Here is a 20852-nt window from a genome sequence, read left to right as displayed (position 1 = left end):
AAAGGATAGCTCATGAAAGGTATTTTTGAAGTTTGATTTTCCCAACATACTGGGGGTCAAAAGGCAAGCAGAATAAAATGAAAAAAAAAAAAAAAAAGATGTAAATAATTTATTGCAAATAGTTTTCTTAGTGAATGATGAAGCAGAATAACAGAACAGACTTAGATCTTCTGCCATCTAGGTCATGATATATTACTGTCCGCGGGTCTTTTCCCATTCTTCACCCCTTCACATCTCCATAAAATGCCTTGAAAATAAAGTGAGTAATAGCCCAAGTCCTTATGTCCAGGCACTGTCAAATGGATGGAGAAAAAAAATCTGACAAAAGTAAATGCAAAATCCACACTGCTATGTAAGCAGCAGGGCATAATTTGCATAAATATTGTTTGCAAAGAGCAATTAGCACTTCATTTACATTCAGTGAAGTAGCAATTTGCACATTTTCAGGAAACAATTTCTTTACCCATATGTGCAAATTTTGTACACTGCAATTGACATGCTAATAAAAAGATGCTAATAGACCAATTTTTTTTACTTTATATCACAGCGTACTGAAATATTGATTCGCTCTCCTGAAATATTGATTTGGTGGGCCATTTGTAAAGCCAGAAAAATGCAGATTTGAATTTTTAAAACTTATTCTTTTTTAAAATATCAAAATTAATTTCAGATGTCTGCAGTTTTCATCTTCTTTAAGTGGTATCTTAATGGGTATTTTTGTCAGAGGAATATAATAAACATTATTAAAAAACATTAGCAAATCCAGTCTCCTAATCTGCAATAATAATGAGTATATTTGCATATCACAGTATAAAAATCATACAGTCTATTTTCTAATGTCAATACAGAACTAAATATTCCATTAAACGTTAATAAAAATATTTCACGTTTATATAGCATGTTTATATAGCATGCAGAAACTTCCTAACTAAGAGAAAAAAATTACACTTCTTGGGGATACAGAGCACATATTTAAGGAGGAGTTTACTTGGAATCCTGTCAGGAAAAGAATAGCCTCACATAGAAATGAGTCCTTTTCTTCATGAGCATTGCCACTAGCATGTCATCAATTCACAGGCATGGGTTAGACATTGCCAAGGGAAATACACAGGGAAATCAAGGGAAGAGTTCACCAGATATAGTCAATGAACATTCAGCCTTTCCATGCAGCCTGAAAGCCACATGACAGGGCAAGAGTTAATGGCCTGTAAGTTACGCCAGGGGAGGTTCAGGTTGGGTATTAGGAAATAATTTTACTCAGGAAGAGTGGTGATGCAGTGGCACAGCTGCCCAGGGAGGTGGTGCAGTCACCTTCCCTGGAGGTGTTGAAGAACCATGTAGGTGTGGCACTGAGGGACGTGGTCAGTGGGCATGCTGAGGATGGGTTGGGTTTGGATTGGCTGACCTTAGAGGTCTTCTTCAACCTTAATGATTCTATGATTCTGGGATTCTTAACATTAAGTTGGTTGTGGTGACAAATGATAGACATACATTCCCCTGCCAAGCAGGTTAGACACTCATTGCTCTGAAAGCCATCTCCAAATGTACCCTACCTATTAAATACTGCATCTCTTAGCAGCAGACTTTCAGATGAAAATGGTAGCTAAATTTTTCTTAGTAATGCCACGCTTAGAGTATGTGCAGTCAAATGGGTCTGTATGTAATTCTCTGTATAATACAGCATTAGTAGGGCATACAAACATCCCAAAGAAAACTTCTGAAAGTCTTGATCACACCCGTGCATTTGTAGTAAAAGCCATTATTTGTCAATTTTTGATCAATCATGAGAAAGATGAATACCAAATAGGAAAAGTAGCAGGAAAAATTCTCACTGTGCTTATTAAAGTAGTTGTTACAATAATGAGCTCGTATTCCGCATCTTTTCATCTCTGCCACAACATAAGATATCACTATGGTTGCACCCAGGAGTGTGACATTCAGATGTATTTTGATGTCTCATTATTGCTTGTTGTTGTGTTTTTACTTCACAAATCATAAATCTGTATTTCATCTCCTGTGTCATTCGTTCAAAGCCCTGCTTTGATCACTGTAAAATGCACGTGTCTCTGGCACAAGGTGGGACCTCTGTGTTTGAATCTACACAGTAGTTAATTTTGAGCTCACATGGGAAGCTCTGATTTGCTAATCATAAACTGACTCATTTTTTATTTACTTTTTAATTATTATTATTTTAATAGCAGCCTTCAGAACCTTTGAGCCCCTTAGAAATAATGCTTCATGGTACAGCTGTGCCTCAGCTATTCAGTAAATTCTGAGGTCCTTGGGATTTACCCAAGGAGTGGGTGCTTACACATTGCACATACGGTCACCCCTGCACAGAACTTTAAATAATGGAGTCATAGAATCATTAAGGTTGGAAAAGATCACTAGAATCATCTATTCCAACCATCAACCCTTCCCCACCATGCCCACTAAGCCATGTATGTGTAATACCATACAATATCACACATCACTTTATAACTGATCTGTGTCCATTACAAACTACTAACACCCAAATAAGAAGATAAGCAAACAGTCAAACCTTTAGTGTTCCCGAAATCTCATCGGGACTGTATTTTGCATGCATATTGTAACATTGCAGGACAGGCTAATGATAAGAAAGTAATAATGCCATGAGACATCTGAGAGTCCTCTGTCCCTCAGACAGCCCATGTGCTTATTGTTTCCAAAAGCAGATAGATCCATCCAATTTTCCATTCATTACCAACAACCAAACGCTACTGCAGCAAGTGATGCATACCTGACATCCAGGAGCATGATGTATGGAGTAAACTGGAACCAGTGTTAGCTACAACTCAATAAACACTGGTAGGAATTTGGGTTTGTACTCTGCTGAGTTGAAAACTGCACCAAGCCAGGAACATGACGATGCTCTGGGGCTCTTCTTGCTGTTTATTTCCACACCTTTCTCAGTGGCCCCGAGGGATGATATACCAGGTCAGACTTCCTGCCAGCTGTAATGAGGTCAGCACCAGCATTGTCAGCCAAGAGTTGAGCTGATGAGCGTTTGTCTCTACCTTACATATGAGCAATGTGACTAATGAGGCCATGATATACTCTGGTGGGATTTGAGGGCCACAGTCACCTCATTTCCCTCTCAGTCTCTGTCTCCCAGTCTCCTGGTGTTATATAGAGCTCTCAGATCTCACAGCTACCTGCACAAGGTGGACTTTGGTGGTGGGACATGAGTCAGGTTGACAGAGAATGTCGCTGGGTGCTGAATGCAGGCAGAGATGTGACTGTGTGGTAGAGAACCTACGGGGGTCTTATATAAAGTCTATTTACTATGTGACTCCAGAATAATTACGTCTACTTTTTCCCATTTCAGTTGTGCCATCCCCAGAAGGTATCACAGCCCTTAATGTCTTATTGCTTTGGGTTTGCTTTTGCTCACTGCCTCATCAGAGGCAGACGGTCATTCTGAAATTCCTCCTGTCTCCAGGAGCTAAGGATGTGTCTCTGTGTGCTGATTAATTCACTTTTGAGACAGTTTAGTTTTGCAAACTGGCTCTCTCCTCAGTATTTGCATTTTTTGAGGGGGCAGGAGCAGCTGCATGAGCACTCAGTGTTGATGGATGTCAGGGAGAATGAAGAGGCTATTTCTCACATCAGACTCTCACCCTGCATGACAAATGCCAGTCTGAGCAGATTAAAAATCAATGCATGGTACAATATGTCACCCATAAAGCACGAACACGCTATTAATTGGCACTCTATCCATTAGCTGCTCTTATTGTGCATGTCTGTGTGTGTGGGAAAGAAACTGATGCAGACAGGTGGGACAGAACCTCTTGTGGCATTAATTAGTGCGATAGCAGTAACACCAATTGAGATACACTGATCTGCAGCACTGTGCTACCTGGATGAGGATGGGCAATGTTACCCCCCCTGAAAATATGATTCAACACATTGAATTAGAATAAACAGCAAAGATATTCTATGATGTGTCTGTCTATGCAACCTAAAGCCTTGTTAATCACAGTGATAACCCATTTAAAAACACGATGTGGCTCACAGGATTTTGTTTGCTGTTTTTCAGCTGTCTTTGTGGTGAACTCTTGGTTACTGACCTTGAGAATTCCCCAGGGAAATGACTCGAGCTTAAGAAACAAATGCACATAAAAATAGATTTACAAAGAAAACTAAAACCAACATAGGCTGAAGTACTTTTTCAAAACCATGCTAGGGCTGGAAAACATTTGACTGCTCTTTGGGAAGAAAAGCAGAGCAGCATTTGCAGAAGGCTCAGTGCTGGAGCAGCAGCAGTGTAGGCTTTTGGATGCTGAATGATGCAGAAAACACAGACAGGTGCAGAGGTCTGAGCAGATGCAGGGCTGTTTGGAGGCACAAAGCCTCAGTGGCTGCTTCACTCCTGGATCTGATGATATTGCAGTCTTTGGCAGTCACAGGTTAAGCTACAGATGTCAGATATTGATGTAATATGTAATGACCTCATTTAATCTATAGCGGGGCAGAGGTACATTCACCCTCTGGCTGGATTTTGATTGCTTAGACTTTGTGGGCTCTTAATTTGCTGATCTCTCTTCTGTTGTGTTTTTCCTCCATATCATTCATCTCATTCTTTTATGAAGCCTCCCATGCTTTCCTAACATATTTTTGGACACACAAATGCTGTGTGAAGTCTGGCATGGGTCAGTCACTCAGAGCTTAGGGTTAACAATGCTTTGAAAACCTCAAGCAACTTCTCTTCTCTTCTCTTCTCTTCTCTTCTCTTCTCTTCTCTTCTCTTCTCTTCTCTTCTCTTCTCTTCTCTTCTCTTCTCTTCTCTTCTCTTCTCTTCTCTTCTCTTCTCTTCTCTTCTCTTCTCTTCTCTTCTCTTCTCTTCTCTTCTCTTCTCTTCTCTTCTCTTCTCTTCTCTTCTCTTCTCTTCTCTTCTCCCCTCCCCTCCCCTCCCCTCCCCTCCCCTCCCCTCCCCTCCCCTCCCCTCTCCTCTCCTCTCCTCTCCTCTCCTCTCCTCTCCTCTCCTCTCCTCTCCTCTCCTCTCCTCTCCTCTCCTCTCCTCTCCTCTCCTCTCCTCTCCTCTCCTCTCCTCTCCTCTCCTCTCCTCTCCTCTCCTCTCCTCTCCTCTCCTCTCCTCTCCCCTCCCCTCCCCTCCCCTCCCCTCCCCTCCCCTCCCCTTTCCCTTTCCCTTTCCCTTTCCCTTTCCCTTTCCCTTTCCCTTTCCCTTTCCCTTTCCCTTTCCCTTTCCCTTTCCCTTTCCCTTTTGATTTCCTCTCTCTCCCCTCCCCTCCTCTCCTCTTTTTTTCTTTTTTCAGTTTATATTTTACCCACATTCTAGAGTTTTCCATTTCAGAACATGAGCAGAGTTGAATATGTTTGTTTTCCTTTGGGTATCAAAATACAGAGGCTATGGCTTATGGACACATTAATTACGTTCAGTTGCTTCCTGGTAACTGCTCCATTAATGCCTGTCAACATGGCACCTTCTGGGTGTATAACCTCCTTGCAGTCAAGACAGCTCTCTGAGTGAAATGGAGGCACTTAAAGAACTATTTGCACAAAAAAAAAAAAAAAAAAAAAAAAAAAAGCACAACGTCAAGATGCTTCTAGATGAGATGAGATGCCCTGAGAGATTCATGATGCTGTAGTAGCTGCAAAGAAATGCAGATGTGACAGGTGGATGACAGTTGGGTGCTTTGTCTATAATGCCTCTGAACTACTGGCAGTCACCTTCTTGAAGACAGTGATTACCACGAGTAACCTCTCCCAAAGAGTGGCACTTAGAGTAACCACTATCAGAGGATATGCAAGATGCCTGATCATTTCCATTAGCCTCAGAGAACAAATACCATAGGTCAAAGCTTGTGGAAAAACAATAGTGGATTAATATAATAGTAAAACAGATCAGAGAGTCTGAATAAAATAGACTCCAGAGCCTGAAGGTGCTTTGCTGCATTTAATGGTCAAACTGCATTTTGCTAAAGCGTTTGGTTAAAGAGACTGAGGCAGGCATTTGAGCTGAAGTAAATCAGGGAGAAGTTGCCTTTGGGTGACTGAAGGGCTGTCACAAAAGCAGCTGTTTGGACTGTTGTGTTCTGCCTAAAATATAGACATACTGCTCCCTGGGCATCCCTCTGCAGAGACATTGCTGTGAATATGTGCCTCCACTCCATCAGTAAACAGCACATTGCTGGTATCAGGATGGTAGCCCCTTCTTAAACATGTAGCCATTACTTTTCTTAGACCACAAAAATAATATATCCACAGTAAAGCAAATATATAACACAACAGTGTTTTTGCCTGAATAATTACTTCCTCAGCAAATTTTCCCATAATAAAACATGTCCTAATGAGCTACCAGGAGGAGAGGAAGTTCATCACTTAAATATCAGCTTGAGAGCACTGCTCACGTCAGATGGAATAATTAATGTCTTGAGAGGGAGCATGGAGCAGCAGTCAGAACCACAGTCCTTATCTGTCATTCTGCAGCAGCCCAACTCTTACAGTGTTACTTGATTCATGGAGGGTGAGCCTGATGACTGGAAGGAGATAGAGGGATGAAGGAAATGTGGGTAAATCTGGTACATCTCATCTCAATGCACCCCGATTGGTTTTCTACCTGACACAGAGATGGAAATCATAGAGTCAAATAATTGTTTGAGTTGGAAGGGACCTTTAAATGTCATCTGGTCCAACCCCCATGCAATGAACAGAGCCACCTGCAGATCCATCAGGTGCTCAGAGCACCGTCCGGCCGTCTAGGTTACTCTGGATGATACCCTATCACTTGGATGTGTTGGCCACACCACACAGCTTGGCATCATCCACAAACTTGCTGCAGGTACACTCAATCCCACTCCCAGTATCACTGAGGAAGTTTTTAAAGAGCACTGGTTCCATTACTGACCCCTGAGGGACATCACTCATCACTGATCTCCATCTGAACATTGATCCATTGACCACCACTCACTGAGTGCAATCTCACAACCAGTAGCAACAGCATTGATCTCACAGCCTGTTTTGTCATTGTGATCAGTGTTCCCTACATGGGTGGCAGTGCTAAGACAGCAGACTATTAATGTCCTATTAATGTCAGCCATGGCAATGAGAACCTGAAAGGGCCAAAGTGGGTCAGACCAAAAGACCATCTTGCCTGGGATCTGATCTATTTCTGGCCTCTTCAGCATCCTATGATGAGTGCCACAGATTCATTATGTGTTGTGTGAAAAATACACATCTTTTTCTCTCTTTTAAAATTTCTGCCTGATCAGTTTGTTTGCTGTACTCCAGTACATGCGACAGAAGAAGGAATGAATGATTATTCACACTGTCTTGTGCCTTCCTTCCTTAATTGCTCCATTTAAGGACACAAAGCCTATTTAAGTCTTCTTTATAAAATACCATCACATTTATTTCACTACTGTTTTCTTTTCTTTTTTCAGGATTTACATGAGAGTAGAGTATCAGGGATTCAGGCAGCTGCCAAATGGGTGGCAGGTGACAAGTTTGATTTCCACCCATGTGTGCTCTCCGGTGTGTGGCTGCTCCAGCTGACCAAGCACTGTGCTTCAGTGGCTGTCAACCTACTACAAGCAGTTGTGTTTTACATGTCTGTTAACATTTGCAGATGTCTAGCTGCATTTTCTGAAACTCCCTGTTAAATGCTAGCTTGAGCGTGTTGATCAGCAAGGACAACTTCGTGTGCTTTGCAAGTGACCCTCAGGTTTCACCCCTGCAGCAGAGCCCTATGGTTGTTGGTGCTGAGATTTGAGCACTGGGCTTGCCAGAGGCAAAGTGCCCTTGGCATCATTTGGGCCCCTTCTGCGGGCTCCACTGCAAGCAGTAACTGAGCTTTTATGTTGCTGTTGACCTCCCAAGTTAACTTCAGACATTATCTGGCAAATCTGATGTATCAAGTTTCAAAGAAAATAGTTTTCCAGCTCAGTCCAGGTCTGATTTCCTTCCAGACAGAGAACAAAACCCTTTGGGAACCCAGCACTGCCTGGAATTAAGGTTAAGTGCAATAAACTTTCCTCTTTACTACCAGACTGAAATATCAGCAAAATCTTTTCTGCTAAGAGTGCATGTCTATCCCCACAGGGTCAGGCCAGCGCTCTATAACTCATCTTGCATAATTGCAATGCAATTTTTGGTGATCAAGGGTTGTGTAGGGATCTAAAAAATGGTCTGAAACATTCCATCAAACAGCAGTACGATGGACAAAAGTTTTATTCCAGAAGCAGATTCTGCACAAAAATCACCTTTCCTTGTGTGGATAGAATAAAATTTCATGACAATGTGCATTGGAAGTAAATTACAATGAAGCTGGAATAATGTCTTGAGTAAGAGTCCCAGCTGCTTCTGCCCCAAGACTGTGTTGTAACCTCTTCACAGCATGGAAAAATAAATGCTTTCTGCCCAGTGGAAACACAAGCATGAAATCCTATATGCAGCGTAATTGGCACTGCAGAGCACAGTGGGTTCCTGCCTCTGGGAATTGAGTGAGCAACGACTGTCTCTGACAAGCAAGTGTCTCTGCTCTGCCCAGCACCAGGGCTGGTCTGGTCTTGGCTCGACATTCAGCATGAGTGCAGGTCACCAAGTCTCAACAAAAGTTATCCCAGTTATGGTGAGCCCTTGCAATGCCTTGTATGGGGTTGACCTGCTGGGTTACCAAAAACAATCTGTAGGTCCTGGGGTGGGGACCTGGACACCCTGACCGTTATTGCCATGTTGTTTGGTAGATATTTGGGTTGAGGACACCTATGGCTTCAGCTGTGGATTTGGGGAAACAGAGAAATGAGATCCAAGAGATCATGGGACACTGCCCCCACTGTGTGCTCCAGGGCGTTTCAGACACACTCTGGGACAGGAATGCAGGGGTGGATGTTTGATATCTATGGAGTGTCCCAGGCATGTTTTAGTAACATTTTTAGAAAAAAAAAAAGGGCCAAATTCTTCTGGGAGCCAGCAGCTAGGATGAGGCAGGTTTTTGCAGTGGAGGAGGTGTGTCACAGCCACAAGCATGGGTGACACGTTGTCACTGGGGGAACACTGAGAGCCCCAGTGGTACCCAGCCCTGCAGGGGAGGCACTGATTAATTTAACCCCCTGAGCACCAGGGCACACCAGCTGCCAGATTTCCCAGAGGAAGAGGAATTCCCTGCAAGGGCTCCCCCTCCCAGCACAAGTTCTGAAGCCATCAGCATTCAGACAGCCGGGACAGCTCCGGCCGCAGCAGCGTGGTGCTGGAGGAGGCATCGCATCTCATTGCATTGCACTGCGCATCCTCCCACCCCACCCCCTATTGCTGCAGGCTTCCTCCCTGCATCCCTCCATCCTTCCTCCCCCCTCCTCCCCGCATCGCTCCCCCTCAGCATCATCATTCCTGCATCCCTCCTTCCTGCATCCCTCCTTCCTGCATCTCTCCTTCCTGCATCCCTCCCTCTGCCATCCCTCCCTCCCGCATCCCTCCCTCCATCCCTCCCTCTGCCTGTGCGGAGCTGCGGACATGGCTCTTAGCAATTTCCTCTTTGCTCAGTGCATCTGCTACTTCCTGGCCTTCCTCTTCAGCTTCATCGTGGTGGTGCCGCTGTCTGAGAATGGCAACGACTTCCACGGCCGATGCCTGCTCTTCACCGAGGGCATGTGGCTCAATGCCAACCTCACCGTGGAGCGGCAGCGCTTCACTGTGCAGGAGTGGGGGCCCGAGGCCGCCTGCCGCTTCAGCATCTTCACCGGGCTCCTCTCTCTGCTGCTGGCTACAGTGCAGGCCTGGCGGACCCTCTTCTTCCTCTGCAAAGGGCACGAGGAGTAAGTATCCCCGGGGAGGGCAAGGGTGCCCACCCCTCCTGTAGACTGGGGCAGGTGGGAGCAGCCTGGGGACCAAGCACTGGGCTTTGCACCACCTCCTGCCCTGCCAAACGAGTCTGGGGTGAGGTGGTGCCTTGCCTGCACACATACCCTACATATATTCCACTTGTGCACAGGGCCCCCCTCTGGAGGATGCTCCTACAGAGGGGCTTGGGGTGGGGGACAAATTTGTTGCTGTCCTTTGGTGACTGGGTGCAGCACTTGGCCATGCCAACCATGGTGGGTATGAAGGGTGCTACAAGGGATGGGGTGATGCTGGAGGGTACCACCTGCTTTGGTCCCACTGCACATCCCTGCAGGAGGAGGCCTTCCCAAGACCTATACTGGGTATGTGATAAATCTCAAAGCAATGTGGCTGTGTCTGTGGAAGGAAGGAAGGAGTGGTAGGTTGTTCCACTGTTGTTTTTATTCTGCTTTTCTTGTGAACATGGCAACTATTGCATAGAGCAGCTATTGCTTGGTTACGACAAGTGAGCAGAGCTCAATGCTGTGTAGCAGCACAGCTGCTCCAGTGGATCATTTCTCTTTGCAGACAAACCAAAGTGCACCAGGCCCTGCAGGAGTAGGGCCCAGTGGTCCAGGCAGCAGATCAGTGGTGCTCTGCTCAGTGTTTGGCTTTCTGGTCCCTGTCTTACTACCTTTGATACAGCCCTTGGCACAGGTCACCCAGTTGGTGGGTGCTATGGGGTATTCAAGCATCCAATTGCGTGGAGAAGGGACAGAAGGAGAACACGCTGGTGGCTGGCTGGACTAGGAAAGCCATTTTTGTTTACCACAATGAGGGTGAAGTACAAAACAGAAACTTATTTCCATTTTAAAACTTACCTTAGGAGAGCTAAGTATAATCACGGACTTAGCATATTTGAGTTCACTTTCCTCAGGTCATCACATACCTATGGGGTAGTAGTTGAATCCAGACACATTTTTTCAGTTTTACAATTCAGAACCAGTTATTTTGGGGGGAAGAAACTGGCAGTAGAACCCCTATAATAGTGTAATTTGTATTTGATACTTGGCCTGCTCCCAGATATGTGTATTTCATCTTAAACAGATGGGCAGGCCTCTGGAGACTGTCACTTCAGAAGCTGCATTCAGGTTCCTTTGGGCTGAACAGCAACAGCTGTGTAACTCCGCTCACATCGTGCTTCAGATAGTTAGGACTGCTACCAACCCTCTTCAGAAGGTCTGAGCACCCCTTGCCTCAGGAGCAGACTGTGCTCAGTGGCCTGCAGGACAGGAAGGCCCATGTGCTGGCTGTCAGCTGTGCTCTGGACTTGGGACCATTCAGTGCAACTGAAAGGCAGAGGTCCAACTCAGACATTTCACAGTCAGGGTTGCAAAGTGTCTTCTACCTTGAGTGTAAGCATTTACCATTACAGGGCATCCACTCAATCTAGAATGTGTAGCTGTAATTCTGATGCAAGCAGAAAAATAGGCGAAGCAGAGAGGTAGACCTTCCCATCTCTCTGCCAGGATGCTGTGACCTGAGCAATCTTCATGCATGGTTACAGTGATGACAATAGTGATGATAATGTTTTTCCCAGTGCAAATCAGGTACAGCACTGAGCTCTGCTTTTTTCAGAAAGTCAGATTCTGGACTTTGGCATCTCCTCTGTGCTGCAAGGTAGCAAACAGAGTGATAATCATTCCTTCTCTAGAGCTTTTCTTAGTTCTAGTGTCAACCCTGGTTTTATTCAAGGGTACAACTCCATTCTTTTCTGTATCTCAGGCTAGCATGAGCCTGGCCTAAGTTAGATATGAAACCAGGGCAGTGACAATGAACATTCACAAAACTGTGGCATGCCCATACCAGCTCCATCTGCTATGGAGCCTGGCACTCTGCAGCAGTGAGCTGGGCTATTGTAAGCTCAGTGAAGCTGAAGGGGAAGAATTGTATTCATGTAAACATCCGTCTAGAAGTCGGGCGTCCCAGCACCAAGCTCCCCCTACAATCTGTAAGAGCACATTTGAATCATGATTGATTTAACTTCTTTTGTATGAGCGCTGGGATGGCATGACTGCCCTTTTGAGACAACATAGACAACTCTTTCAAACCTCCTATTAATCCAGGACCAAACATCCCAGACCAACTGGTAAATGCTGCCTCAACTCATTTTAAGTCCTTATGAGGCCACATATGTCTTACCATGTGCAACCTGTAGAATTGCAGAGTGGCTTGGGTTGCAAGGGACCTCAAATACCATCTAGTTCCAACTGCCCCTGCCATAGGCAGGGTTGGCCACCAGAAATTAAGATGATCCAGCCCAGAATATTCCTAGAATTCAATCACAAACTCAAAAATACCTCTCAGCTTTTAATTTAATGAGAAATCAGGGAAAATAAATGGCCTTTATTATTATTATTCTCTGGAGTGAGTAGATTCCTTCTATCCCCAGCATAATGAAAGGGGCAATGGTGGGCAATTTGTTATATTCACTCTTCTTGAATTGAGTACTCTTTCCTGTGGAGTTGCTAGTCTTTCTGCAACCTAGAATAGGTGTTCAGTTTTTCAATAGTGAGCCTTTGCAAATGTCATTTAGCAGCTTCAAGTAGCAAAGGGCTTGGCCAGAAGGATGAGGAAAGGATTAGAAAGTTTTCATTAACTAGAATTCATCATAGAATCATAGAATGGCCCGGGTTGAAAAGGACCTCAAAGATCATCTAGTTTCAACCCCCCTGCCATGAGCAGGGTTACCAACCACTAGGCCAGGCTGCCCGTGAGAACTGGGGAGGAGAGTTAGGTAGCAAAGTGATCCTCTTTCAGTGTAACCTAGTCATGAAGAAGACTACCTCATGAGACTGGAAGATGGGTGAGCAATTCCTTATGGCACCACAATGAGCATCTTCATATCCCCCAACACATGCTTTGAGCAGGCCTTGGTTGTACAGACTAATGGGGATGGTGTAAGCTAACATCTGGCTGACAAAAATAATGTACTGACATCAAAGCCAGAGATATCCCAAGAGAAGCTGGCCTGCTCTGCAAATTGCCCATAAAACTGAGATTCGTGTCCTATGATACCAGTACCTTGTGTTACATTGCTTAAAATGATTATAGCTATCAGTACTGTGTTGTTTTATTTTTATTTTTAGTTTCTCTCTCCTAGGCAATTTTTGTCCCAATTATCATTTTGGTCATGAAATAATTTAAGCTCCAGTTGCTGCATAATTTGAGCTAATGGCATTTATTTTAACAATGGTGATTTTCATCATTACAGCTAATGAAGGCCATTCTGTGTATGAACAATTGCCACTTAGTATTTATGATTTAGAGCCACATCCTCTTATAGAAAAAAAAAAAGAAAACACCAAAGAAGCTTAAAAATGAGGATAATCTGACTCAAAATCATAATCCATAGATTTTCAGTGTATTAGGTGGTCTTAATTAAAGCATAAGCGTTTCAAATGGAAACTGATATCTTTTTTGCCTGCTGTATGCTGCTTAGAGAGACTGCTGATGCTGTGTTTCAGATGTTTATGAGTTACATTTTTCTTCTCTTTTATTACAGCTCTTTCTTTTATGCCTTCCTGAATCTGCTGATCAGCGCGTTTGTGGTGTTTATCACGTTTATTGCTAGCACTATAGTGAGTGTAGGATTTAACATGTGGTGTGATGCAATTACTGAAAAAGGAAGCATGCCAAATAGGTTAGTATTAAAGAATATATTTTCTTCCTTTTATTTTTTGTATATGCACAAATGAACCGTGTTGGTACAAACTGTAGTTATGACATGCAAGATAATCAAAGAGAAAAAAACAGGGAACTCCAGATTCATTTCATTTGGAACAAAACTAGAAAACCAAAGTTTTCTGCTTTTAGTTCAACACAAATCAAAGTATGGTTTCTGTGATGTTTCGTGGTCTCTTTAAGAGTCATGAACACATACAAAAGAAAACCAAAAAGTTTCATTTACAAAGGAGATCTGGATTGGTCAATACTTGCTGAAGTGGGGAGTGTGGTGCTGTGAGTAGGGCAGGGGACTGGGAGACAGGGACCTGACAATAAAAAGAAAGAAAAAGCTGACATTTTATGTCATATGATATTGAATAAGTATACTACTTAAAGCAATGTTGCACATTGTCATATGTTGTAAAGTGCCACAGTAAATGTTCTGTTTAGGGCTGCAACGATTAATCGAATTATTCGAATATTCGGTTAAAAATTCAATTACAAAAAGCGTCTAATCGAATATTCGGATAAGAACCCAAGATGACCGACAGCACTGAAAAGGACAGAGAAGAGGCTGCAGAAATCAAGCAAGAGATAGAAAGACAACCTCAAAATCCTGGGATTTTTTTTCACACCAGTAAAAGTCCAAGTTACTTGTAAAATCTGTAGGCAGCCTCTATCTTACCATCAGAGTTCCGTCTCCTTGCTGGAGCATCCGAAACAAAAACACCCATACAATCCCTTCTTCTGAGGCTTTCCCTGATGATGTCAAAAGGTAATAGAGGCTCATACACTTTGTTTCATTGAGGGGTGAAGCAAATGAGCTGGGCTAATGCCAGATGCGTGTAAGTGGGAGGCTCTCGGGGAGTGGGAAAAGAGGGTTTTAAGTATAGTGTTTCCATAATAGCTATCAGAGTTCCATTTCATGGAAGATTGGTGTTATCACTTACATAATTACACATTGTTTTTTAAAAGAAAGTATTCACATGCTTCTTTTACCCTAGTTATAGGGAAGATTGGCAAGCAACCCAGTTACTGCACCAACTTACATGTCTTTTCGTAGAACTTGTCATTGTGACAGTTGGAAACACTTAGATGTTTCTTTGTTACGTGTTTGATTTGCCTGTCTGGAAATTCTGAAATAACTTTCTTTCTTCTTCCCCCCACCCCCAAATGCTTTCCTTGAACAGCTGTGAAGAATTACAGGATATAGATCTTGAACTGAACTTAGAAAACTCTGCTTTCTACGACCAGTTTGCTGTTGCACAGGTAGGTCAGACTAGGTCATGGTTCTGTTCCAGTTCATTTACCATTGGCACATTGATCTGGGATTGTTGGAGCCGAACTACAGTCCTCTGAAATCGATGGGAATGTTTCCAGTGACTTCCGTGAGTGGTGAATCAGCATGATTGTGAATGGGCACATTTGCATTTTATATTCAAAACAGATAGTTTTGAATGCAGGCATGTCAAAATCTGATTCTTTCTCATCATGGAAAATATACTGTTTCTGCAAAGTATGAGCTCTTCAAAGGCCGCAGTGTTCTGGAGCCCTGGAACTCTACACTGTTGTCAGGAATGAAAACAGAATTAGAATGGCTGACCTGAACAGACTGTGGGGCTGTGAGCTTTCTCTTTGTCAGTGATACCCTGAGCCCTAAATTTGGTTAAACCCATGTAGATAACTTCATATCAGATATACTGAGGAAACCACAGTATTAGATATTTGAATATATCTCATTCATGACATGGTGCTTAGGAAATGAATGGTAAGCTTCCAAGTCTCTGTATTTGCTCATATAAACCCAGATGAACATATTCTTGTTTCCAGGTCCTGTAGAATAATTGAACTGAGATAATGGTAAGAATGAGCAGAAATAGGAGACATTCTAAAGTACGTAAGACATATAGGACCATACACTTCCATTTACATAATTGTGGCCCTCGTTTACCTAAACTGGTTATTAGAATAAACAGCTGTCCTGCTGTCTAGAAGTGTTTAAATTGTGACTTTTCTTAAGAATAAAAACTGCAGTATGTCAAAGCTGAAATACAAGGATTCAATTACCCTCTTGTTGCTGTTGTCCTTTTTGTTGTTGTTGTTTGTTGTTGTTGTTGAAGGCATAATGAAATTAAAATGGAATTTCTGCCAAAAAACTTTACTACAAACGAGCATCCTCTGAGATAGGGGAGGCCAACAGTCAAGTACCTGAACCAGTAAAAGTGTAGTTGTTTGCACAGTTAAACAAGAGAGACTAAGTTAATAACTCAGTGCAGATCTGAGGCTGTAAGATCAGATCTCATGTGTTATGCATATATGAGCCACCAGGCAGTAGGGTGTGTTGGATGAAGTTTCTCTTTCTTTCTGAGTTTATGCTATTGTGAACCAATTACCCCAGAATGTAACCTAACCATTCAATTGGTAGCATTTTCTCAACAACATTCTGAACAGAAATGCCTTAAAATTTGTACTTCTCCAAGGATAGCATGATGTCCAAAGGTCTCAGGAAGAAAGTTTTGGAAAATGTATTAAAGCATATGATGACCAAAGAGAAATCTCAAGAGTTTTGAGATAGCCAGAATTTCACATACTTGAGAAGTTCAGCAGCTGCATGTGGATTATATGGAATTCTTCACTGCTGTACTGAGTATGTTTTTGTTTCAATTTTCCTAGTACATATATATATATATTTTTCCTTTTAAGCGGAGAATTACTAGGCAGAATTAAGGAGCAGTAGGACCAGAACCTCGCAAAAATAACTTGTAGTGACTCCATGGCCTTTGGTCTGGGTGAGATTTTGATCTTGGACAGTTGATTTTGTCTTTATGAAACACTACTGACATCTTTATCATTTCTTTTCTTCTCTAGTTTGGTCTGTGGGCTGCCTGGCTGACTTGGCTGGGAATCACCATTCTGGCTTTCCTGAAAGTATATCAGAACTACAGACAAGAGGACCTGCTAGATAGCCTGATCCATGAGAAGGAGCTGTTGTTAGGAAGATCCTCTTCACGAACCTCTTTGCAAGATGAGAAAAGTGCCATGATCTAAAGTGTAAGCAAATTTCCAGGGCAGGATCTAGAATTTATTATTCAGTAGTGCAAGATGATGTTGAGTCAGTGTATTGAGTGTGTGAGATCTTTTCTCTCCTGAAAAAAAAGATATACTTGTCAATCACTCACTTCCTCACTGAAAAATTCTTGGCAGAAGTATTTATGTTAGGATACAGAGAACAAACTGCCATGTGTGCCTTTTGGCACAGCAAAATTTCTGTCCTGCACAGGCAGGGAGCAGCACAGCCTGTAATCTGCTGTTGCTAGCAGTGCTCCTGTGTGCTATTGCTGCCTTTTGGGGCAGTGACCATTTTTGAGGACCATGCTGGCAAGAGCAGGCTACAGAGCCTAGGCTATTCCTCCAAACGATTCTGCAACAGCAACTATAACTGGAGCTGTGACGAGGCCCTCTTCTCTCCATCTCTTCCCTTTTGACAGTAAATCTGCCCCATTCTCACGTTATTCTGAGCGATTGCAGCTCTGGTCCAGGTACAGGCTCTTGCTGTCTCTGCTTTTGCTATGTGTGGACACTGTGCTGTTGCTCCTGCTCTGATTTTGAGTTTGTTTGGAACATAAAACCTATGTTGCAGATGATATTTATTGTTAGACGGTTTTAATGAATTTCATGAAACCACAGTATTATTACTGTCTGTTAAAAGCTGTGTGTCATTTCAAGGGATGATGGTGGTGATGGGTTGATGGTTGGACTTAGTGATCTTAGAGGGTTTTTTCAACCTTAATGATTTTAAGAATGTTTATGTTTTTGTTTCTTCTTAGATTTTGGTGTGACCATCATTTATTATGGCTTCTTGAAGTGTAGTTTAGCTAGCAGTTTCTGAAGCTTGCATACTAAGAAACTAAGCTGAATTCATAGGATTAATGCTTGTGCATTTGTAAATGTAATTTGGTCACTAATATTGTATGCTATTCAGTTCTGAGTATTAGAGTTTACTTGTGATATTTATTTCATATAGAGTACGCAAAATTACCGTAAGCATTTCCATTGTAGGTATCTCTATGTATCTATCAACATAGCCAGGAGCATGAACAGCTGAGTTATTCCATAGGTAGCTCAGTGCTGAATGGGCCCATTCTCCCCACTCCCAGGCAGAAGTTCCTGGGCTGACAAATTTTGCTGTGGAAAGGGAGAACTGTTACTTTCACAAAGCTCACTAGTGATCCTGTTGTTGCTTTCAGTTTTGCTTGGCCAGCACTTTAAGGAATGAGGCGGATGAGAAGTAGGTCCAATAATTAAGCAGAATTACTCAGATGAATGTGGGATTTGCATGGCAGAGATACAAGGTTGTGCTAGAATTAGGCACTTACCCACATGTGCACGATGCACAGAAGACTCATTCAGCAGAAAACTTCAGCAAGAAGTTATGTTTCTAAGAGTATCCTGACACTGCCTGAGGCAGCTGAGCTTGAATTGATGCTGAATTTATTGCAACACAGGTGCAGATCATGTCCATCTATACTGCCTGGTAAATAGGCCTGGGGAGAAGACAACAGGCTTCTACCATTTACTGTTGTCTTCCGGGACTGTCTGGTACTTAAAGTTAAGTACCTGTTGAAGTGGCTGAAACAGAATCTGAAGTCATAACAAATCCTGTCATTTGTAAGGATTTTAGGGCATAAAATCTAACAGTATGTTTAACAACCAAATTGTTCTCACAGGTTTAGGGAAAATAGCAAACAGCCATGGGGTGTGAAGCAGTGAGCTGGCTCTGTGAATGTCACTTATATATCTAGCTGACCACATATTTCTGTAGAGAAACCTTGTTTTTCTGTGTGATTTCCACTTCCAAGAGAATATAATTCCTTAATGTAATTCCTTTAATGCCTTACAGAGGTGGGTTTTCTTTCTTTCTTTATTTGTAGTTGTGAAGTTCCTAAAAGAGGGAATCAGAGCACAGGTTAACTAATACCAGTTTAAAATTCAAAAACTGTGACTATTGGCATTTCTTTCCTCAGTTGGTCTGTGGCAGAAATGCTAAGTCATGTCTTGAGCCAGTGATTGAGCACCTGGTGGGAAGGCAGGGACAACCCAGAGGAGCTCAGGTGCATGCAATGAACCTGACCTCATTTAAGGGCTTAAGCCCTTTGCCAGGGTAGGGCCTCACCCTGAAGAAGTGTTTGGGATGTGATGTTATCTCACGAATGTGATCTTCATTGTTATGTAGCTTTGAATATCCAGGACAGCTGCAGTTCTACAACCAAGGAAAAGTCAATAGGAAAGAAGTAACTTTGGAATCCCCAACCCCAGCAAGAGTCACCTGTTAACTTTGTCATAAAAGTTCAGCCCCTCTAATTCATTCACCTGGGTGAATTCTTTTACCCCTACTTCCATTTCAGTGCCCACATGTGCAAGTGTCTTGGTTGTTGGATTTTTCTTGTAAACTAAAGAAAGGCTTTGAGTCTCATGTGCTGTGGGTCTCTCTTCATCAGTTTCACACAACTGACTGGGTAGAGTGAGGCTGGCACCCAGTTCATGAGCATCAGTGATGCTTATAGGTAAAGCTGGTGTTGAAGGAAGCCCCTGGGCAGGTGAGCAGCTCTCTGACTGAGTCAAGGGGAGGAAGGGTGCGGTTATTGGGCCTGCTTTAGCTTTTTTGATTGCATTTAGCTTTCTGCACACTCTTCTCTGAAGTCTTGGACACTCAGACCAGCAACTGGAAATGTATTAGAATATCAACATTATTTATATCTTCCTATCTACATATAGAGGACCTCTTTCACACGCATCTCTCCCGTTCTGTTCCAACCCCTGCTTTTATTCATTCTTTGTCAAACAGTGCAATTTAGCTGTAGTAGGATTTCTGTTTTGTAGGATTAGTCAAATACTGCCTTTCTGTGGTATTTCAATGCTTTCTCTATCTTGCTATCCAAAAGCAGGTGTCTGGGAACACTCTATCAAGAGGTGTATTTAAAGAACTAGAGCTTTGCATGGTATTTATATTTATTATCATGTGATGGAAAGGGGGGAAAAAAATCTTTGTGACATTTACTTGTGCAGCCCACCTGTTGCTGCCCATAGCAAAGCTGGGACGTTTGTGTACTGCTGTAGTTTACTTGCTGCGTTCCCTATGATGATAAAGCTACAGTCAGATTCTTAATTTCAGCTTGTGTAAATTACTAGTAAGACAGAGTGAACCTTAGATAATAAAAGACAAATGGATGCTGCTTCTGAGACACTGGAGTGTTGCCACACAAGTATTCTATTATATTGGATATATTCTCCACGTTCTGGCTACCATCTGTAGTTAACTTCCCTGCCAGTTCCCTACCAGCAGTGCATGTTGGGTTAGAAAAAACGGAGTTACAACATGTTGGCTGAGCTTTTAGCTCAATCCTGGTTATTATTATTGTAATGGAGAAACAACTGAGGCCAATTTTTGGAATAGAGCACAAATGCTCACAACATCCTGTCCTGCTAATTCATGAGGCTTCTTTCAGCTGTGAACTTTCAGTGGGAATCACAAAGATAAGAGCCTGATGGTTTACTTCAAGAACTGAAGGATGAGTGTGCCATGTCAATGTTTCTGTGGTTCCTTAGAGGAATGGTTATTGTAATAAATGGTGATGCATGCTTGAATAGATAGATCTTGTTTATGGAAGCATTCAGTGTCAGGGAGATAGTGTATGTACAATGTACACAGACAAATGACACAAATAATTCCATTGCTCTACTGTGATATGAGTATGTGCAGCTTGGTTTGGAGTAGTTGCTAGATTGCCTTAACTTTTGACACTGCCTTTTTCTTACTAGTGTTGGAGCCTGTGCAATAACACACAGGTTATGATATCTGGATCTGAATAGGATGTGAGCAGAGCGGCCAGTGCACAACCTTTGAAGGGCTGAAATGCATTTCTAATTGGGGTTCTGAGATGTTTTAACTCCTCCCCAGTCTCTGGGTAGCATCCAGATGTTATGGTGTATTAGTTCTGGTAAGAACAAAGTCAAATTTCCTTTCAAGACCATCCCTCACCTATATGAAACGCTACTGATTTAATATATGTAGTATTCAGGATGGAAGTAGAGCTACAGAGACCAAGAGCACACATTGGATGATATTAATGCTTTAGCAAAAGACCATATTACCCAAGATTCAGGAATTTTGCACCATGGGCTTCTAAAAAAACTGGTGACTTGGCATGGGCATAGCCCTGTTATTAATTCCCTGTTATTAATTTGAAATACAAGCATGTAGGCAGCAAACAGATCATATCCTGATAGGAGTCTCACCCCTTCTTTTGCCAAATGATGCTATTCTGAAA

The 20852-nt window shown here is 42.7% G+C and overlaps 1 protein-coding gene across 1 annotated transcript; it reads left to right on the top strand.

Annotated features, from left to right (window-relative positions):
- The first annotated feature begins 9373 nt into the window (after window positions 1-9373).
- On the top strand, window positions 9374-17201 carry TMEM179 (transmembrane protein 179). Its single transcript, NM_001277901.2, has 4 exons — window positions 9374-9794; window positions 13364-13501; window positions 14715-14793; window positions 16393-17201. Exons 1-4 carry the CDS (start codon window positions 9493-9495, stop codon window positions 16570-16572), a joined length of 699 nt encoding a protein of 232 aa, NP_001264830.2. The 5' UTR covers window positions 9374-9492; the 3' UTR covers window positions 16573-17201.
- The last annotated feature ends 3651 nt before the right edge of the window (window positions 17202-20852 follow it).

Source organism: Gallus gallus, chromosome 5 (genome assembly GCF_016699485.2).
Source record: "Gallus gallus isolate bGalGal1 chromosome 5, bGalGal1.mat.broiler.GRCg7b, whole genome shotgun sequence".
Taxonomy (NCBI): Eukaryota; Metazoa; Chordata; class Aves; order Galliformes; family Phasianidae; genus Gallus; species Gallus gallus.
This window is presented reverse-complemented; position numbering and strand designations above follow the sequence as displayed.